This window comes from Scyliorhinus torazame, chromosome 6 (genome assembly GCF_047496885.1).
Source record: "Scyliorhinus torazame isolate Kashiwa2021f chromosome 6, sScyTor2.1, whole genome shotgun sequence".
NCBI lineage: Eukaryota > Metazoa > Chordata > Chondrichthyes > Carcharhiniformes > Scyliorhinidae > Scyliorhinus > Scyliorhinus torazame.
In genome coordinates, this window is record NC_092712.1 from 156344030 (window position 1) to 156366481 (window position 22452).

The 22452-nt window shown below is 48.4% G+C and overlaps 1 protein-coding gene across 2 annotated transcripts in view; it reads left to right on the forward strand.

Moving 5' to 3' along the window:
* The window catches only part of LOC140425098 (uncharacterized), a 71051-nt gene extending 57576 nt beyond the window's left edge, over positions 1–13475 (forward strand). For both annotated transcript variants that reach the window (XM_072508999.1, XM_072508998.1), the window contains 3 exons: positions 6312–6466; positions 8319–8445; positions 11688–13475. In XM_072508999.1, coding sequence (XP_072365100.1) covers positions 6312–6466; positions 8319–8445; positions 11688–11905 — 500 coding nt within the window. In that variant the 3' untranslated portion in view covers positions 11906–13475. The remainder of the gene's footprint in view (positions 1–6311; positions 6467–8318; positions 8446–11687) is intronic.
* Positions 13476–22452: the final 8977 nt, after the last annotated feature.

Here is a 22452-nt window from a genome sequence, read left to right on the forward strand (position 1 = left end):
CTATATACAAGTAGCTGTTTTTAGAGTACAGAAAAAAAATTGAGTCCAGCGGGGGTGGAAGAGAGTTATACAGAAGGATGATGTTTTTTTTAAGAGTCCCGATCAAGTTACAGGTTCAGTCGGTCCGGAGCCTTGATCTGCCGTTGGGAGCACCTTGGGCGTGGCCAGGGGAAGGACGGATTGTCCTGGGGCGGGGGTTGTGGCTGGGTGCGCCAGGGGAGGGGAGGGTAATGTTGGGCTGGAGGGGAGTGTGTGTGTGGACCCAGTTGGTGCCAGGTCCCTGAGGGAGACGGTATCTTGGCGGCCGTCGGAGTACGCTACATACGCGTACCGAGGGTTGGCGTGGAGTAGCTGTACCCTCTCAACCAATGGGTCCGCCTTGTGCAGTCGTACGTGCATACGGAGGAGTTTGGGTCCTGGAGCTGCGAGCCAAGTCGGGAGCGACACCCTGGAGGTGGACATCCTGGGGAAGGCAAAGAGACATTCATGGGATGTGTCATTAGTCGCCGTGCATACGAGCGACCGAATGGAGTGCAATGCGTCGGGGAGGACCTCTTGCCAGCGGGAGGCCGGGAGATTTATGGACCTTTGCGCCAGCTGGACGGCCCTCCAGACCGTCCCATTCTCCCACTCCACCTGTCCATTTCCCCGGGGGTTATAGCTGGTTGTCCTGCTCGAGGCGATACCCTTGTTGAGCAGGAACTGACGCAGCTCATCGCTCATGAATGAGGATCCCCTGTCGCTGTGCACGTAGGCGGGGAAGCCGAACAGAGCGAAGATGGTGTTGAGGGCTTTGATGACAGTGGCAGACGTCATGTTGGGGCATGGGATGGCGAAGGGGTATCTGGAACATTCATCGACGACACTGAGGAAGTACGTGTTACGGTCGGTGGAGGGGAGGGGCCCTTTGAAGTCCACGCTGAGGCGTTCAAAGGGGCGGGAGGCCTTCACCAGGTGCGCATGGTCTGGCTGGTAGAAGTGCGGTTTGCACTCCGCGTAGACCTGGCAGTCTCTGGTGATTGCCCCGACTTCCTCGACGGAGTAGGGCAGATTGCGGGCCTTGATGAAGTGGTACAAACGTGTGACTCCCGGGTGACAAAGGTTGTCGTGCAGAGTCCGGAGTCGGTCCACCTGTGCGCTCGCACATGTACCTCGGGATAGGGCATCGAGGGGCTCGTTGAGCTTACCGGGGCGATACAAAATCTCATAGTTGTAGGTGGAGAGCTCGATCCTCCACCTCAAGACTTTATCGTTCTTGATCTTGCCCCGCTGTGTGTTGTCAAACATGAAGGCTACCGACCGTTGGTCAGTGAGGAGAGTGAATCTCCTGCCGGCCAGGTAATGCCTACAATGCCGCACAGCTTCAACGATGGCTTGGGCCTCTTTTTCGACGGAGGAATGTCAAATTTCAGAGGCATGAAGGGTTTGTGAAAAGAATGCCACGGGTCTGCCTGCCTGGTTGAGGGCGGTGGCGTCGCTCTCGACTTGAAATGGTAACGTCTCGTCGACTGCGTGCATCGCAGCCTTGGCGATGTCAGCCTTAATACGGTTGAAGGCTTGGTGAGCCTCGGCCGTTAGGGGAAAAAGAGTGGATTGAATGAGTGGGCGGGCCTTGTCCGCATAATTTGGGACCCACTGGGCGTAGTAAGAAAAGAACCCCAGGCAACGTTTGAGGGCCTTGGGGCAGTGGGGGAGGGGGGGTTCCATGAGGGGGCGCATGCGGTCGGGATCGGGCCTCAGAACTCCGTTCTGGACCACATAGCCCAGGTGGCTAAGCGGTTTGTGCTTAACACGCACTTTTCCATGTTATAACTTAGGTTGAGGAGAGTGGTGGTGTGGAGAAATTTGGCATGTTGGCATCATGGTCCTGCTGATCGTGGCCACAGATGGTGACATTGTCTAGGTACGGGAAAGTGGCCCGCAGCCTGTACCGGTCAACCATTCGGTCCATTTCCAGTTGGAAAACAGAGACCCCGTTGGTGACGCAAAGGGAACCCTAAGAAAGTGGTAAAGGTGGCCATCTGCCTCAAAGGCAGCGTATGGGCGGTCCGCCTTACGGATGGGGAGCTGGTGGTAGGTGGATTTTAGGTCGACCGTTGAGAAGACCTGGTACTGTGCAATCTGACTGACCATATCAGATATGCGCGGGAGGGGGTACGAGTCGAGCTGCGTGTACCTATTGATGGTCTGACTGTAGTCCACGACCATTCTGTGTTTCTCCTCAGTTTTCACAACTACCACTTGGGCTCTCCAGGGGCTGTTGCTGGCCTTGATGATGCGATGAAGCAGTCGCTGGACTTCGGACCTGATGAAGGTCCTGTCCTGGGTGCTGTACCGTCTGCTCCTGGTGGCGACGGGTTTGCAATCTGGGGTTAAGTTTGCAAATAGGGAAGGTGGGTCAACCTTTAGGGTCGCGAGGCCGCACACAGTAAGGGGTGGTAGGGGCCCGCCGAATTTCAATGTTAGGCTCTGGAGGTTGCACTGGAAGTCCAGGCCAAGTAGCAGGGCAGCGCAGAGGTTGGGGAGGACGTAGAAGCGGAAGCCGCTGAACTCCACGCCCTGGACAGTGAGATTGGCTATGCAGTACCCCCGGATCACCACGGAGTGGGACATGGAGGCCAGGGACTCTGGTTGGCGGGGTATACCGTGAGGGAGCAGCGTCTTACCGTATTGGGATGGATGAAGCTCTCGGTGCTCCCAGAGTCCAGCAGGCAGGAGATCTCATGCCCATCGATTTTCACGTTGGTAGAGGCCGTTGCTAGGTTGCGTGGGCGGGACTGGTCAATCGTGACCGAGGCGAGATGCGGCTGGTCGTCGATGGTGGCAGACGATGGGGTGCCCGGGGGGCATGGGTCCTGTTACGATGGCGGCACCCACGGGCCACACATGTCGTGGGGCCACACGTGTCGTGTGGGAAACAAGATGGCGGCACCTGATGATCCTGGGGAGGACAAGATGGCGGCGCCCACATGCGGCACGTTGTGGGGGGGTCGAACAAGATGGCGGCACCCACGAGCCGCAGGTGGTGGGGGTCGAACAAGATGGCGGCGCCCACGAGCCGCACGTGGTGGGGGTCGAACAAGGTGGCGGCGCCCACGGGCCGTATGTGTGGGAGGGGTTGGAACAATAGCGGCGACTGCGTGGGCCTGGCACACCGCAGCGAAGTGTCCCTTCTTGCCACAGGCCTTGCAAAGGGCGCTCCGGGCCGGGCAGCGTTGTCGGGCGTGTTTTGGCTGCCTACAGAAGTAACATTTGGGGCCCCCGGGGTTAGTTGGCTGCCGCGCGGCACAGGTGTGGGGTTGGCTGAGTGGGGTCCCCGATGTGGCGGCCGTCTGCGGAGTCCACGATGCGTAGGAGGGGTGGGCCGTGCGGCCGGGGGTGTAGGCCTGATGTTGCGCGAAGCGGCCATCAGCGAGAGCACCAGCTTTTTGGTTGCCGCGAGGTTAAGCGTGGCCCCTTCTAAGAGGCACTGGCGGATGTAATCCAACCCTATCCCCGTAACAAAAGCATCTCTCATGAGCAAGTTTGAGTGTTTCGTGGCCGTAACAGCCTGACAGTCACAGTCTCTGACTAGGGGAACTAGAGCACGCAAGAAATCTTCCACTGACTCACCAGGAAGTTGACTACGAGTGGAGAGGATGTGTCTGGCATAGAGCGTGTTAGGTCGCTGAGCGTAGTTTTCCTTCAGTAGCGCCATGGCGTGTTCGTAGCTCGGCGCGTCCTGGATAAGTGGAAAGATGTTGGAGCACAGCCGCGTGTAAAGGATCTGAATCTTCTGAGCTTCCGGGATTGGGTCTGGTGCAGACCTGATGTAAGCTTCGAAACAAGCTAGCCAATGTTCAAAGTCCTTTTTGGCGTTGCCTGATTGCGGATCCAGCTGCAGGCGATCCGGCTTGATGCGGCGGTCCATCTTCTGAAAACTTTAGTGTAATAAATTGATGCACGATCAAGTACACAAAGACGAGAGTTGGATGCAATCGAGGCTTTATTACACTAAGATGTGTGGCCTCCTACAGCAGCTGGCGAAATGGCTGCTGTACGAGGAGCTCACATACTAGGCGGAGCCAGCAGGCAGGGAACTACCCCCGTACCTGTAGTACAGGGCCTTACCACAAAGCATCTAATATATACATCAGTGGTGACTACCACAGGATTGTGGGGCGAAACCCGCAGAAACACGGGATGAATGTGCAAACTCCACACGGACAGTGACCCAGAGCCGTTATCGAACCTGGGACCTCGGCGCCATGAGGCAGCAATGCTAACCACTGCACCATCATGCTGCCCTCCTGAAAGGCAATGTTGTGAGCAGGAACTGCATGCTAATGTGCAGCCCTCAAGTCTGAAGATGAAATTCATCGAAATGATATTCTGACGAATGGAGCAATTTTGCCATCCAATAGCTTTTTGCCATATTATCCACAAGCTATCCTACTTAAATAAATAGAAAAAATGTATAAATGCTGGAAGTACAAAATGTTATGCTTTATCTAGTTTCACAAAACTGACTTCCACAATAGAATATGTTCAAAAGGTTTAACACAGTAAATGGCACATTCTGTTTCAGTAATTGGCAAATCATTGTGGCACGGTGGTCAGCACTGCTGCCTCACAGCATCAGGGACCTGGGTTCAATTCTGGCCTTGGGTGACTGTGTGGCCTTTGCAGGTTCTCCCCATGTCTGCATGGGTTTCCTCCGGCCCACACCCAAAGATGTGCAGGTTAGGGGGATTGGCCTTGCTAAATTGCCCCTTAGTGTCCATGAGTGTACAGGCTAGGTTACGGGGATAGGGCGGGGGTGTGGGCCTAGGTAAGGTGCTCTTTCTGAGGATTGATGTAGACCCGATGGGCCAAATGGCCTCCTTCTGGACTGTAGGAGTTCTATGATAGTACTGTTACAACATTTACCATTCAACCCAGCTTGACGGCTACGTTTGTGTATCACAATGCTGCCTATCCAGCCTTTCCCTGGTCGCTGTTTTTTTTTTCTTTATAAATTTAGAGTACCCAATTCTTTTTTTTCCAATCAAGGAGCAATTTAACGTGGCCAATCCACCTACCCTGCACATCTTTGGGTTGTGGGGGTGAGACCCACGCAAACACGGGGAGAATGTGCAAACTCCACATGGACAGTGACCCTGGGCCGGGATTGAACCCGGGTCCTCAGCGCTTTGAGGCAGCAGTGCTAGCCACTGTGCCGCCCTGTGGTCGCTATTAATGTTTCATAGAATAAAATAGGAGCAGGAGGAGGCCATTCAGCCCTTCATGCCCACTCCGCCATTCATTAAGATCATCCAACTCAATAGCCAAAACCTGATTTCCCCCCATAACCTTTGATCCCCTTTACCCTAAGTGCTATATCTAATTGCTTCTTGAAACAATACAATGTTTTGGGTTCAACTACTTCCTGCGGCAATAAATTCCACAGTCTCACCACTCTCTGGGTGAAAAAAATTCTCCTCATCTCTGTCCTAAATGGTCTACTCAATGTCCTCAGACTGTGACCACTGGTTCGGGAACATCCTTCCTCCATCTACACTGTCTTGTCCTGTTAGTTCTTCTGAACTCCAGCAAATCCAATGCTAACTGATTCAATCTCTCCTCGTATGTAAGTTCTGCCATCGAAGGATTCAATCTCATAAACCTTCGCTGCACTCCCTCTAAAGCTAGAACATCTTTCCTCAGATAAGGAGACCAAAACTGCACATAATATTCCAAGTGTGGCCTCACCAAGGCCCTGGATAATTGCCATAGATCAGATAATGGGAAGCTGGAAGATAAAGGAAACTATTTAATGGAACTAAATAAAACAAAGTGGGAGGAGAAAGGAAGATGTGAGAAAATAAGTCCAATCGGATTTTAGTGAACAGGACACAAATTAGACAACGTGAAAAGTCGCAGGGAACATAGTTAACATCCTGAATGCAGCCCTCACTCTGAGATCTGTAATCTGATGTGGGCTCCATATATTGGAAGAAACCTTGCCCCTCCTCCTTCAGAAACAAATGCACCCAGCATTCTATTCGCCTCCCCCCACTAAGAAAATGGGAGTTAACCAAGACTAAAGTTGCAAAATCAATTGTATTGGATTTGATCAATTATTCCACTTCATCAGATGACTGTAAACCAGTGGAATCCAGCAAATCGTATCAAATATGCCTTTGCATCAAAATACATTCAGTTGGCACGAAATCAGCAGCAATTGGCACGAAATCAGCAGCAATTGGGAGGAAAATCTTGGCCACAATTTACAGCAAAGATTTTGTTTAAGAGTTTTCAATGAAACACTGACTATCATGTGCTTGGTTCAGCTATAACCATTGTGAGCCACGACAGTGAAAGACGGACAAGAGTATCTCCCTGTGAGGAACCCGGCTGTTTCAGAAGAGAGATAAACTACGAAGCAGAACTAATCCAGCTGAATGCCCTCACACGCATTTCTGAATCCTGTGAGCAACATGTCAAGGTAAGAGCTCTGTCCAAGTCTTAACGAGTCAGTTTGAAATCAATGCATTTGTTCTAGAATTTTCCCAAACGCAATTCTCACACCATTTTTGTACAAGTTTTAAAACTCACGTTTGCTGTTACTTCTGTGTAGCTTCTAAGTTTATTTTAGGGTCAATTGCACAGTTTCACTGTCCTGATACTTTCCAGGAGCACTGACTGGGCAATGATGGACCCACAATGACTAATTTTGGGGGTAATGGTCTCCTTACCTGAGAAAGGACATATTGGCACTGGAGGGAGTGCAGAGGAGATTCACTAGGTTGATCCCAGAGTTGAGGGGATTAGATTATGACGAGAGGTTGAGTAGACTGGGACTGTACTCATTGGAGTTTAGAAGGATGTGGGGGGATCTTATTGAAACATATAAAATTATGAAGGGAATAAATAGGATAGATGTGGGCAGGTTGTTTCCACTGGTCGGGGAAAGCAGAACTATGGGGCATAGCCTCAAAATAAGGGGAGGTAGATTTAGGACGGAGTGTAGGAGGAACTTCTTCACCCAAAGGGTTGTGAATCTCTGGAATTCCTTGCCCAGTGAAGCAGTTGAGGCTCCTTCTTTAAACGTTTTTAAGAAAAAGATAGATGCCTTTCTAAAGAATAAAGGGATTCGGGGATATGGTGTACGGGCCGGAGAGTGGAGCTGAGTCCACAAAGATCAGCCATGATCTCATTAAATGGCGGAGCAGACTCGAGGGGCCAGATGGCCTACTCCTGTTCCTAATTCTTATGTTCTTATGTAATTTTCTATTCAGTCAACTTTCTACTCTGCACTTTTACTCTCTTCAACCCTGCTGGTGCTTCTCAGTATGTAGAAGAAGTAGAATCATAGAAGTTTACAGCATGGAAACAGGCCCTTCGGCCCAACCAGTCCATGCCGCCCAGTTTTTACCATTAAGCTAGTCCCAGTTGCCCGCACTTGGCCCATAACCCTCTATACCCATCTTACCCATGTAACTATCTAAATGCTTTTTAAAAGACACAATTGTACCCGCCTCTACTACTACCTCTGGCAGCCCATTCCAGACACTCACTACCCTCTGAGTGAAGAAATTGCCCCTCTGGGCCCTTCTGAATCTCTCCCCTCTCACCTTAAATGTGCTTTTGTTATTTACCCTGGTTTCTCAACAAGAAATAAAATGGCTTCACTTGTTCTAAAGATACAAATGTAGCTGCACGTGCCCATCAACATGGTGGAAAAACATTTATCGACTTCTTTGGGGAAAACTAAACTGTTAGTAGATACAATGGGGGGGGGGGGCAGGGGGAGATAGTTTAGTTTAGGTGGGATCAGCGAGAGGAGGAGGTGGGACTGGGGAATTATGTGTATAAGCCATGTTGGCTGGATATGGTTGTTGATTTGGGGGGGGGGGGGTGTTATTTACTGAGCTATGTTTACATTTGTGTTTGTTGTTATAAAATCATAAAATGCCTTAATAAAATGTTTTCAAAAAGAAAACATGATGGAAATAATCCCCTCCTCTGCTGGCCCCCAACTCAAATCATTTTGCGGATTTGATATTATGTAAAACTGAGCTCATTATTAGATTATAGAAATGAATAAACAAAGCACAACTGTGACATTGCCAGGTATTGTCTTCAGCAAATTATGTGTGTGTGTTTGGGTGGGAGGGGGAGTGGTGTAGGGGTATACTTTGAGGTGAAGACTTTAAGTTCTAATGGATCAGACACCAATCAAAACACACCAATTTTAAATAAATAATGCAGTTGACAAATAACATTGTCCAGGGCTTTAGGGATATTGCTTTATGATTTATGCTGCTCCTACTCAGCACTTCCTATTGTGCCTATAGCTGGACTGTCGCCATATCCGCTTTATCCAAGCAGGCTGGGGCTGGTGGATGTCCTGGGATGGAAGGAGAATGTTCTACTGGGGAGATGCAAGTCCAGATAGAGGTGGCTGTGCTTGTGGAATGACAGGTACCTCAAACAGGCAGCTCTTTGATTGTATCTATTCTGGAATATGGAGTACTTTGTTTTAAGGTTAATTAAAAAATACAAGATCCCACTGTCAATTTATTTTTTATGTAAAAAGGTATGGATCATCTTTATGAAGATGAGTTAAAATATTTTCACTTCTACCAGTTCAACTGTGGGACACAAAATATTTTTGTTTAATTTTAACTTACCAGCAGTCTCACCGATTTAGTCACTGTATATAAAGTTTTAAAACAGTTACATTCAAAATCGGATCCGCAGACTGACATGACATCAATGTTGTAACAAACTGATTGATTTGTTCTCTGAAGTTACAGGTTAAAGAGGAACTAAGCCACATTGTTACATAGAAGATAGGAGCAGGAGGAGACCTTCGAGTCTGCTCTGCCATTCATCATGATCATGGCTGATCATCCAACTCAATAGCCTAATCCTGCTTTCTCCCCATAGCCTTTGATCCCATTCTTCCCAAGTGCTATATCCAGCCACCTCTTGAATATATTCAATGTTTTAGCATCAACTACTTCCTGTGGTAATGAATTCCACAGGCTCACCACTTTTCGGGTGAAGAAATGTCTCCTCATGTCTGTCTGAATGGTTTACCCTGAATCCTCAGACTGTGACCCCTGGTTCTGGACACACCCATTATTGGTAACATCTTCCCTGTAGCTACCCGGTCTAGTCCTGTTAGAATTTTAAAAGTCTCAATGAGATCCCCCCTCATTCTTCTGAACTCCAGCGAGAACAATCCTAACCTAATCAATCTCTCCTCATATGACAGTCCTGCCATCCCTGGAATCAGTCTGGTAAACCTTCGCTACACTCCCTTGAGAGCAAGAACATCCTTCCTCAGAAAACGAGACCAAAACTGCACACAATATTCTAGGTGTGGCCTCACCAAGGCCCTGTATAATTGCAGCAACACATCCCTGCTTCTGTACTCGAAGTCTCGCGCAGTGAAGGCCAACATACCATTAGCTTCTTTACTGTCTGCTTCACCTGCTTGCTTACCTTCAGCAACTGGTGCACAAAGACACCCAGGTCCCGCGGCACACTCCCCTCTCCCAATTTACAACCATTCAGGTAGTAATCTGCCTTCCTGTTTTTGCTTCTAAAATGCATAACCTCACACTTAACCAAATTATACTGCATCTGCCATTGATTTGCCCACTCGCCCAACCTGGGCAGATCATGCTGTAGGATCCCTGCATCCTCATCACAGTTCACCCTCCCACCCAATTTGGTATCATCTGCAAACTTTGAAATGTTACATTTTGTTCCCTCATCCAAATCATTTATATTGTGAATAGCTGCGATCCCAGCACCAATCCCTGTGGCACCCCACTAGTTACTGCCTGCCAATTTGAAAAGGATCCATCAATTCCTACTCTTCATTTCCTCTCTGCCAACCAGTTTTCTATCCACCTCAATACACGTCCCCCAATCCCAGGCGCTTTAATCTCTTATGCGGGACTTTGTAAAACACCTTCTGAAAGTCCAAATATACCACATTGGCTGCCCCCCCCCCTGTCAATTGTACTGGTTACCTCTTCAAATAATTCCAACAAATTTGTCAAGCATGATTTCCCCTTCATAAATCCATGCAGACTCTGACTGATCCTGCCACTGCTTTCTAAATGTTCCGCTATAGAGTCCTTGATAATGGATTCAAGAATTTTCCCCACTACCGATGTTAGGCTTACTGGTCTATAATTCCCTTTGAATAATACCTGCTGAACTTTAATAAGTTGATGTCTAGCTGTTACTTTTGAACCTAGCTGACAGTTATTGAAATCCATAACTTTTAGAAGAATATTTATGAACTTGAACTTTCAAATTATTGAATCGATTTGCAACATTCAAGAGAAACATGTCAGGTTAATTATCTCTCACATTTGCTGAGGCTATGCAAGAAAAAAACTCCATTAAGTTTAGCTGCCAAATAGTTCAACAAAAAGTGCAAACGTTATTCCCCCATTGAGTTAATATAGTATATCTACCGTAAATATTTATGCATTGTTACTGTTATACCTTTCAATAGTAATCAGTGATAAATTTATTTGTTTAAGAAAATCACTTGTAACCTGGGGTAAAGAACTAATAAACATTTAAAAATACACATAATTGCATAGTAGATAACCTTTACATCTAAAGTTCACATATGATTACAGTGATACAATGTGAACTTTGTGAAATTAAATTCAGCTTGAAGTTGTGGATTAAAAATCTAAAGCTATTACATGAATATTCAGAGTTTGAAAGGAGGCATAACCTTAATTGTTCCAGATAACAATCTGCCTGTGCTTAAAAACAATGTTGCAGAATGCATGAAGTCAAAATTCATGCTAAGGTAACAGTATCTCCTTTCTGTGAAACACAGACTTCCTCAAAGCCAGGAATTTAGTAATTAATAGGAATTGATATGACATTATAAATGTCATAATTGGCGGCATGTGGCGCAGTGGTTAGGACTGGAACTGTGGCGCTGAGGACCCGGGTTTGAATCCCGGCCCTGGGTCACTGTCCGTTTGGAGTTTGCACATTCTCCCCATGTCTGCGTGGGTTTCACCCCCACAACCCAAAGATATGCAGGTTAGGAGGATTTGCCACGCTAAATTGCCCCCTAATTGGAAAAAAGATAATCGGTACTATAAATGTCATTATTACCAAAAGAAAACAGAAAATGATTGTACATAGATTTCTGAAAATGTTCTTAATCAGGTGTGGGAGTTGAGGAGGGCACAGTTGTCATGGAGTAAAAACTGAAAGCGTGCTCAGAGGTAAATTCTGAGGAAGCTTTGGAAGGTAGCAAGACCGTGAGAAACATAATGCAGAGTAGTTTGAGAGAATTCCAGAGTGTTGGAAAATTTTGACTGTAGTCTTCGCCAACAGTGGTGAAGCCAAAAGGAACTGATGAGACTGAGTTTGTAAAAAGATTAAAGCAAGAGGCAGGGTCAAAGTCAGGGGGAAATTTAGTGAAGGGTAGAGCTCTGGGCAAATGGGTTATATATAGGAGAGAGGTTGGTGAGGAGAGCTTTTGAACAACCACGCAATAAGGGTAATGAAGCTTTGGGTTGAACTCAACAATGAAAGAGCTCCTTCCTGGTTTATACCTGGAGACTTCTGTAAGCTGGGTTCACACCTTTGTCAAGATATATCTGTTATGGGTACCATGCATCATTATATGAATTGATGGTTATCAACTCCTTTTATTGCTCCCCTAGAATCTTGTTCTGTCCCAGGAATGCTCTGCAATTGCGACAGCAATGATCACATTTGGAGAACGGATGAAGGAACTCTTCGTGATAAAACATCATTGCCTATTCAAGCTGTACACTTTGGAGATACCAAGGGTGCACCATTAGAGATGGCCTTTTATACCATAGGGAAGTTCATGTGCAAAGGCAAAGCTGGGACACAGAAGATCTACCAATCATTGTGAAGGCACTGGCAATGGTCAACCAAAGATTAACATTTTCCATCTCTTCCCAGCCGAGAGAGAAATAAAATTTAATTATATAGAAGTTTAAAAACAAAGAAAAATCTAGTGTAGACCAGTAATGTTAGGTCTGTGCACATATTTTCACAAAATGTAAGCTACCTCTGAATTCTTAAATAAGATGTACAGCACATAAACCTATCATTTGGCCCATCTACCTGTTTTCTGCTGCTGGCGATGCTCCACATGAGTTTTCTTCCCTCTCATCCGACCCTTCTTCACCCAATCTGTTCAACATATCCTTCCATTTCTTACTCCCACATTTGCTTATCTACCTTAAATATATTCACCCCTCCTATTCTTTGTGGTAGCATGTTTCACATTCTTACCACATTTTAGTCAAATATGTTTTCTCCTGAATTTTTGTTGGATTTATTCGTTGCTCCCTTACATTTATAGCCCCTGGTTTTGAACTCATCCTTTAGTGGAAGTATCTTATCTACAATGACTATGTCAAACCCTTTCTATAATGGTGCCAATTGTCCCTTACCAATTTTTAAAAAAAGAGCCCCAGCCTGTTAAATCTCTCCTGATAGGTATACCCTCTTATATTGTATCCTATTGTAATCATGAATTTTCTAAATCTAAAGCTTTTAAAAATATTCCATGCAAAGAATGTTTATTTTTTCGATGGGCAAGACACTAAATGCAACACTGTCTTTTATCAGCTCTGAAAAGAAGGTATCAATGTAATAATAATAAATGTAGCCACAGTCCCGGAGGGCCATAGGCTGCTCTTCCCTTTGAGAGCTGACTGATGGAAATTTAACCTGAGGGTCACCACACCTCAGGCAAGGGACAAGGTTGAGAAGGTGGTGCCTTCATGAATAACCTCAGCAGGTACGGGATTTGAACCCACAGGCTGGCGTCGCTCTACATCACAAACCAGTCATCGAACCAACTGAGCTCACTGACATCCTAGGTATTAATAATATTTATCATAGCATCAACATTAGTCATAATCTTGGTAACATAAATATTATTCAGATACTTAACCATGAAGACTGAACTATTGACATTCACCAACACAAACTCCTTTGATTTCAGAGATTAATAGATGAATGAATCTCTTTAGTACAGTATAAAAATGGATTTGAATGTTTTATCCCAATGATACAAACCAAATGAATGTCTACCTGATCAGAATGTGATGTTCCTCCTGAAGTTTAAATTTTAGGATTTGGGTTTTACATTGAGACAAGTACCTACTTGGATTACGTTGGGAGTATTAATTTATGATGTCTAGCAATGCAAACATACACATAGCAAAAGCAAATATTGCAGATCTTGGAAATCTGAACTATCTGATGAAAGGTCATCGGCCTGAAACATTTTAACACTCTCCACAGATGTTGCCTGACCTGCTGAATACTTTCAGCATTTACTGTTTTCAGTAGAATTTGACCCCAACAAGGACTTCATGGCCAAATGGCCTGCTTCGGTGCTGTGAATTATTCTAAATTGTTTGTACTGGGAATATCAGTGTAAAAATAAAACACAAACCACAAAAAAACTGATCATAAGTATAGTGTTTTCTTTTGCACCTCCACCCCATGGCTCATAGGTTGCACTGCTAAGTACAGCTCAGATATCAGATAATCATTCTGAAATAACTAAATAAACATGATTTATATTTATACAGTGCCTTTGATCTCATAAAATGCCCTAAGACACTTCACAGGAGCAATATTAAACAAACCATGACACCCATCACATAAGAAGGGATTAGGTCATATGACTAAAAGCTTGGTCAAAGAGGCAGGTTGCAGATAGAATTGGACACATTAATTGAACTGACGTCAAACCATTGATTTAAAGAGGTTTAGCATAGCTTACTTTATTTAGTACTTTTTGCCTCTACTATTAGAAGATCCACTTTTTTTCCCCCAAAAAACTACTCAGTTTGTCCTTGCCCTTCAAAGATTTGTGTATTTAAATCTCCAGAAGAGGGATTCTGTGTCAGCCAACGCCGGAACCGGAAAATGCAATTGGGTGGAGAATCGGTTGACGCCAAAATCATGGCGGGCGGCAGTTTCACGACAAATTGCAATTCTCCGGTGCATCAATAGCAGTGTCAATGCGTTCCACTCCGCATGCACAGTAAACACTGTTTGCATATCATTAGCGGGCACGACCTGGTATTCTCTGGGGTCTCCGTTATGCTCCGCCTCCACTGGGGCGCATTCCAATGGCGTGGTTCATTTGCGCTTTTAAAAATCGTGAAACAGGCACAGTGGCTGCTGAGGGAGAGAGAGGAGGTACAGAAAGTGTCCAACATCGCCATAGTTTGCTGACAGTTGTGCCGCTGGCCATGGGGGCTTCTGTCAGGGCCAGGGGGAGCTGCAGGGGGTGGCCAGGAGTGGGCTGTGGGGCAGCCGTTCATTGACTTCTTCAAGAAAAATTGACCCTCAGCTGGGGGGGGGGGGGGGGGGGGGGGTGGGGGGAGGGCATGGAAGTGACGAATAAGGGCAGGGAATCTAATGTACGGGTAGTTAGGGTTTAGGGCTGGGGTGGGGAGGAATTGGGAGTGTTGGGTTTGTGTGTGTGTTGGATCTGTTTAAAATGTTAAAATTATAAATGCCTCAATACAATATTTTCTAAAACAAGTGGGCTGTGGGGTTGAGGAGGACGGGCATGGAACACCATTGCCGCGGCCTGCAAGGCAGCCATGCATGCCGCAAATTGCCCACTGTGAACTTAAGGCCTAGGTTGTTTGGAGGTCCCCCAGGCCACCCCCCTAGGTGCCCTCTGGCCCCAGCAAACCCATCAGTGGGATGGGCACGCTCCTGCGTAACCAGTGCCATCTTGTTGGCTGGGATGAGTGTATGTGGGGAGTGAAGTGCCTATATGCTGCTGCAGCTTGTCAGCCTCCCGAGTGAATCCCACACCGTTTCTCATTGGAATTCATTGTGTTAAACGTGGCACCGGTGCTAGCCCCTCAGAAGTCGCTGAATTGGTCCAGGTGCAGCGCTAGCTTTGCTGTCGTGGAAGTCTGCGAATCCTGCCCCGCCGTCAACAGTTAATCTCAGGCACGGAGAATCCCGCTGCAGAGCTCTCTTTGCCCCATGTCACTTTTAAAATTGTACCATTTAGTGCATATTGCCCCTCCTGATACTTCACACAACACAATTCTGCATTAGATTTTATCAGGCCATTTCACTAGTTTTTCTATGACCAGAAACCTGCTCTAACCCTCACTTGTTTTGTACACTTCCTAAGTTGGTGTTATCTGCAAACATTGAAATGATGTCCATATCTGTTCAGGTCATTACTGTATATCAAAAAGGGTTTCTTGTTTATTAAAAGTTTTACCTAATAACAGAATTACAACTAAAACACAAGAATGCAAAAATTGCAAACAAAAAAAAAAACAATCGACTTAAACACTATACCTAAAACTCCTAACAGCTGACGGTGTCTAGATCCCTAAAAAAGGAAATAAATAGTTACCATCTCAGGTGAAATTTCTCCACTGAACCCCTGATGGTCAATTTAATTTTCTCCAAGTGTAAGAAGGACTTTGAAGTCCCCCAACCAGATGAGGCTCAGGAGACCTCTGACCAAGTAATATCCACCTCTGGGCTATCAGTGAGGCAAAGGCAATAACGTCCACCTCTACCCCCGAGTGGACTGGCGGTGAATCTGAAACCCAAAATACGGCTACCAGCAGACATTGGAGTAATTCCAAATGGAGTATCTCCGAAATGATGCTGAACAAGGAAGCCCAGAAGCTGGCGAGTTTGGGGCATGACCAAAACATATACATATGGTCAGCTGGGACAAGTGAGCAGCGGTCATATCTGTCTTCAATGTTTGGAAAAAACCCACTCATCCTTGCCCTGGTCAAATGCGTCCTATGCAGCACCTTGAACTGAATTAGACTCAACTGGGCACGTGAGGACATGGAGTTGACTCTGTAAGGGGCCTCCATCCAAACCTCGCTTTTCAGTATAGGGCCCGGCTCACTCTCTCATTTCGCCTTTACCACGTTATGTGGGGAGGGATCAGGCGAGAAAATATGACCATAAAGGTCCGAGATAGCCAGCCAGAGCTATGAATAAAATACTCTTCAGCAAAGAGGAAGGTGGAGCCAGAGGAAAGGAAGGGCAATCCGTACGAGAGAAATTGAGAACTTGAAAATCGCGAAATAGACAAGTTGGGTAGCTGTCCGCCAACTCTCTAAAACTGGCAAACCTCCCTTCCACGAACAGGTCACCAAAATGTTCAATTCCCTTTTTCATGGTTTAAATGTTGGGTCCAATCCAGAAAAGGTGATTATTACAGAGAAGACTGGGAAAGGAGTTTAAAATGATGTCAAAACTGTTTCCAGATCCTATGAGAGGAGACCACCAGAGGGTTCGAGGAAAATCTAGCGGGAGAAAAGGGCAAAGGTGCAGGAACTATGGCTGGGAGAGACGATGAAGTGCAGGAGTGAGCCTCCAGCAACATATCGACAACGTGTGGCGCATGGTCAGAAATTACAATTGCTGAGTGCTCAGCCATCATCATGAAGGGAGGAGGGCCAGATGTAAAATTAAAAAAAAAAAAATCAATGCAGGAATACGCATGATGGACATGTGAAAAAAGGAAAAATCCCTGTCATTCGGGTGCAAAAAGCACCAGGGATCTACCCCCACCCCCCACCCCAATCTGAGTCATAAAAGAGAAAGCCCTGGCCCATCCCTGATGGGACAAAAGATTTGGGTTTAGGACAATCCAATTTAGGGGCCAAAACACAGTTTAGGTCACCTCTTAAAATAAGCTGTTGTGAAACGAGCTTGGGGAGAGAACCTAACAGAGTTTTTAAAATAAATTGAGAGTATCCAATTTGATCTTTCCAATAAAGGGGCAATTTAATGCGGTCAATTCACCTACCTTGCGCATCTTTTTGCGTTGTGGGGGTGAGACCTACGCAGACAAGGGGAGAATATGCAAACTCCACACAGACAGTGACCCAGGGCTGGGATCGAATCAGGGTCCTCAGCGCCGTGATACATCAATGCGAACCGCTGCAATGTTTATGCCCCTAACTGAGATGATACAAACTTCATTAACTCTGTAGGGGCGGCACGATAATTTGTACAATTCTACAAATTCTCAGTTCATTTTAAAAACTATTGTTATGAGCTGCAGAAAACCCTCTAATACCACTTCCGTTAACTAACACTCCTTGTTAGCAGGGAGACTCTCAACTGGAGAGTAAAACCCTTTTTGACTGATAATGCCACGCTAGCAACTAAAAGTTGAGACAGATGACAATTACAAAAAGAGAAAGGGAATAGATTAATGGAATAAACAAACAGCAGGAATCTCTAAAATATAAGTAAGGGCATCAAGAGTACACCCAAATAACGACCATGAAAAGAAACAAAATACAAAGTGCCTTTACAGAGCCTTAAAACAGATTAACCAGTTTTCTTTGAAACAATGAAATCTTACGATCATCGCATGCAAAGGATCACCAGAGGGAGGCTGAGGTCAAAGTGAGCAATGGACCCGGGCTAATTCTGGGGGGGATGGAAGCACACCCTCACCCCACATCTTGCAGAACAGGTCCGAGAAATATTCAGTAGGGGTGTAGTCCTTGATTCCCTTTAGTAACCCCACAATACACACATTGTCTCTTGGATCTGTTCTCCAGATCATCCAGCTTAGTTGTTAACGTTGGTAACCTTGACCATAAAACAAGGTCGGACTCCAAGGAGGTGATCCTGTCACTACTACAATGTGGCCTCCATGCCCTTAACTGTGGCTCCATGAACCTTGACAGACTTGCTGGTAGTTTGAAGAACAAAACAAATGGGGCCCCCCAAGACCTCTTTGTAGCGCACAATGACTTACGAGAGAGACGAGTAGAGATGAAGTCGATGAGGCTTTATTAAGCGTGACTGGTTCCCAGCAGTTCAGCAACAGAATGGAGCGGCGGGGAGAAGCACGGGTTCTTATACTCCGCCTCCAGGGCGGAGCCAGGGGTCAACAGCCAACCAGGACCCAGAATCTGTCAGCCAATAGCATCACGGCTTCACAGTCCCACATGACCCCTAATACATACCACCACATTCACCCCTTGTTAAAAATGAACCCGGCGGGGTGGTGGTTCGCATGGTGGTAGGGGTTTACAAGGCTGGTCCTGGGAGGAAAATTTGGGGCATGTCATTACAATTTTAGCCCGACACTGGGCTACGTACAAGGTTTGTGAAACTATTTACAATATTCGTAAGAGAAAAGAACATTTTCGTTACAGTCCAACAACATTCTTGATGTCACACCGATGCCACGAGTCGAGCGGGCGGTCTGGTCTTCCTCGTCGATCCCCTCAGCCCCGGTGGTGGTGCAGGTGCTTGTTCCCGCGTTGTCGTCTCCGGGAGCATTTCGGTGTTTGTTTCTGTTTCACTCCTGGTTGGACACGGGAGGAGGACCGATCCTCCCGGGAAGGGGGCGGTCGCGGGGTGCGCTGGTGGCAGTATAGGGATGATCGGTGTCGGGGGGTGTGTGTGTTGCCGGCGGGCGCCAGGTCTCGCAGGGATACCGTGTCCTGTCGGCCATCGGGGTACGCCACGTAGGCGTACTGCGGGTTCGCGTGGAGGAGGTGAACCTTCTCGACCAACGGGTCCGACTTGTGCGCCCGCACATGTTTTCGGAGCAAGATGGGTCGTGGGGCCGCCAGCCAGGTTGGCAGCGACGTTCCGGAGGAGGACTTCCTGGGGAAGACAAGGAGGCGCTCATGAGGCGTTTGGTTAGTGGTGGCACACAGCAGCGACCGGATGGAGTGGAGAGCGTCCGGGAGGACCTCCTGCCACCGGGAAACTGGGAGATCCCTGGACCGTAGGGCCAGTAGGACGGTCTTCCAGACCGTGCCGTTCTCCCTCTCTACTTGCTCGTTGCCCTGGGGGTTGTAGCTCCTGCTCGAGGCTATACCCTTGCTGAGCAGGAACTGGCGCAGCTCGTCACTCATGAAGGAGGACCCCCTGTCGCTATGGATATATGCGGGGCAACCGAACAGTGTGAATATGGTGCTAAGGGCTTTGATGACTGTGGCCGCTATCATGTCGGGGCAGGGGATGGCGAAGGGGAAACGGGAGTACTCGTCCACCACGTTCAGGAAGTATGTGTTGCGGTCGGTGGAGGGGAGGGGCCCTTTGAAATCCAAACTGAGGCGTTCAAAGGGGCGGGAAGCCTTGATCAGGTGCACTCTATCCGGCCTGAAAAAGTGCGGTTTGCACTCTGCGCAGATGTGGCAGTTCCTGGTGACTGTACGGACCTCCTCCACAGAGTAGGGGAGGTTGCGGGACTTTATAAAATGGTAGAACCGAGTGACCCCCGGGTGGCAGAGGTCCTCGTGGAGGGCTTGGAGACGGTCTATTTGTGCGTTGGCACATGTGCCGCGGGATAGGGCATCGGACGGCTCGTTCAGCTTTCCGGGACGCTACAAGATCTCGTAGTTGAAGGTGGAGAGCTCGATCCTCCACCTTAAGATCTTGTCATTTTAAATTTTGCCCCGCTGTGCATTATCGAACATGAAGGCTACCGACCGTTGGTCAGTGAGGAGAGTGAATCTCCTGCCGGCCAGGTAATGCCTCCAATGTCGCACAGCTTCCACTATGGCTTGGGCTTCCTTTTCCACTGAGGAGTGGCGTATTTCTGAGGCGTGGAGGGTTCGGGAGAAGAAGGCCACTGGTCTGCCCGCTTGGTTAAGGGTGGCCGCCAGAGCTACGTTGGAGAAGTCGCTCTCTACCTGGAAGGGGAGGGACTCGTCGATAGCGCGCATCGTGGCCTTTGCGATATCCGCTTTGATGCGGCTGAAGGCCTGGCGAGCCTCTGTCGACAGGGGGAAGGTAGTGGTCTGTATTAGCGGGCGGGCCTTGTCTGCATACTGGGGGACCCACTGGGCGTAATATGAAAAGAACCCCAGGCAACGTTTCAGGGCTTTGGAGCAGTGGGGGAGGGGAAATTCCATAAGGGGGCGCATGCGTTCGGGGTCGGGGCCTATTATCCCATTGCGCACTATGTATCCCAGGATGGCCAGCCGGTTTGTGCTAAAAACGCACTTTTCCTCGTTGTGTGAGGTTCAAGTTGTTTGCGGTCTGGAGGAATTTTTGGAGGTTGGCGTCGTGGTCCTGCTGATCGTGGCCGCAGATGGTTACATTGTCGAGATACGGGAACGTGGCCTGCAACGCGTGTTGGTCAACCATTCGGTCCATCTCCCGTTGGAAGACCGAGACCCCGTTCGTGACACCAAATGGGACCCTTAGGAAGTGGTATAGACGCCCGTCTGCCTCGAAGGCTGTGTACTTGCGGTCAGCTGGGCGGATGGGGAGCTGGTGGTAGGCGGACTTGAGGTCCACGGTGGAGAAAACCTTATATTGGGCGATCCAATTTACCATGTCGGATATGCGGGGGAGAGGGTACGCATCTAGCTGTGTGTACCTGTCGATGGTCTGGCTATAGTCTATGACCATCCTTTGCTTCTCCCCGGTCTTTACTACTACCACCTGTGCTCTCCAGGGACTATTGCTGGCCTGGATTATGCCTTCCTTCAGCAACCGCTGGACTTCAGACCGAATAAATATCCGGTCCTGGGCGCTGTACCGTCTGCTCCTAGTGGCGACGGGTTTGCAATCCGGGGTGAGGTTTGCAAACAAGGATGGCGGTTCAACTTTGAGGGTTGCGAGGCCGCAGATAGTGAGTGGGGGTATTGGGCCGCCGAATTGAAACGTTAGGCTCTGCAGGTTGCACTGGAAATCTAATCCCAGTAATGTGGGCGCGCAGAGTTGGGGAAGGACGTAGAGCCTGTAGTTTTTAAACTCCCTCCCTTGCACCGTTAGGTTCGCGATGCAGAACCCTTTGATCTCTACAGAGTGGGATCCTGCAGCTAGGGAAATCTTTTGCGTACTTGGATGGATGGTCAAAAAACAGCGTCTTACCGTGTTGGGGTGGATGAAACTTTAGGTGCTCCCGGAGTCGATCAGGCATGGTGTCTCGTGTCCGTTGATCAGCACCGTTGTTGTCGTCGTCTGGAGCGTCCGGGGCCGTGATTGATCTAGCGTCACCGAGGCCAGTCGTGGTCGTAGTGTCTCAGCGTCTTCTTCGGACCCCGTGGAGCCGTTGATGCTGGGGTCCTTTGTTGTCATCCAAGATGGCGGCGTCCATGAATCGCACGCGGCTGGGGGTGGACAAAATGGCCGCCCCCATGGATAGCTGCGCGGGCCGGGCAGCGCTGCCGGGGGTGTTTCGCTTGCCCGCAGAAATAGCAGCGGGCCCCCCCGGGATGATCCGGCGCTTTAACCGCGCAAGCCTGTGAGGGGGGGGTCCCGTTTGACGCGACGGGGGTCCACGGAGCCCAAGGGGCTGCCGCGCGGTCGGGGCCGTAGGCGCGGGCGTTTTGCGAGGCCACATCTAGGGAGGCTGCAATGGCCCGTGCCTCTGAGAGTCCTAGAAACTCTTTTTCTAAAAGTCTTTGGCGGATTTGAGGAGAGTTCATACCTGCCACAAACGCATCGCGAATTAACATGTCCGTGTGTTCAGTCGCGTTTACCGGCGAGCAGCTGCAGCCCCGTCCCAAAATTAGCAGCGCGGCGTAGAACTCCTCTAACGATTCTCCGGGACTTTGCCGTCTCGTTGCGAGTTGGTAGCGTGCGTAGACCTGGTTCACGGGGCGAACGTAGATGCTCTTCAGTGCTGCGAGCGCCGTCGGGAAATCCTCTGCGTCTTCTATGAGAGGGTAAATTTCCGGGCTTACCCTTGAGTGCAGGACCTGCAGTTTCTGGTCTTCTGTGATCCGGCCGGGGGCTGTTCGGAGGTAGCCTTCAAAACAAGCTTGCCAGTGTTTAAAGACTGCTGCCGAGTTCACTGCGTGGGGGCTGATCCGCAGGCATTCCGGGGCGATCCGGAGCTCCATAGTCCTTTAAGCACGCTTAATAAATTGTAGCGCACAATGACTTACGAGAGAGACGAGTAGAGATGAAGTCGATGAGGCTTTATTAAGCGTGACTTGTTCCCAGCAGTTCAGCAACAGAATGGAGCGGCGGGGAGAAGCACGGGTTCGTATACTCCGCCTCCAGGGCGGAGCCAGGGGTCAACAGCCAACCAGGACCCGGGATCTGTCAGCCAATAGCATCACGGCTTCACAGTCCCACATGACCCCTAATACATACCACCACACTCTTCAATTGTTCTTTTAAGGTTCACCGACAAACGTTATCAGCGTTTATCAAGCTCGATCGTCAAAATTTGGGAGAAAGCTTCAGCCGCTAGTAGAGTGGTCGGACACGATGCTGCCTCTGCCATCTTACCTCCAGTATATCTCGGAGAAGCTTCAGTCAGTTGACGAGTTTCAGGCCAACTTTTTTTTGGCTCTGCCCCCCTTGGGCATCTCAGAAGTGAGAATGCTACACAATCAAATTTCAGGATTTTCCCGAGAAGTTAAAGGTCCATGGCACCGGGGGAAAGGGTAAAAAAGGTCAGACTTCCAGCGGGAGCCATCTTGTGCG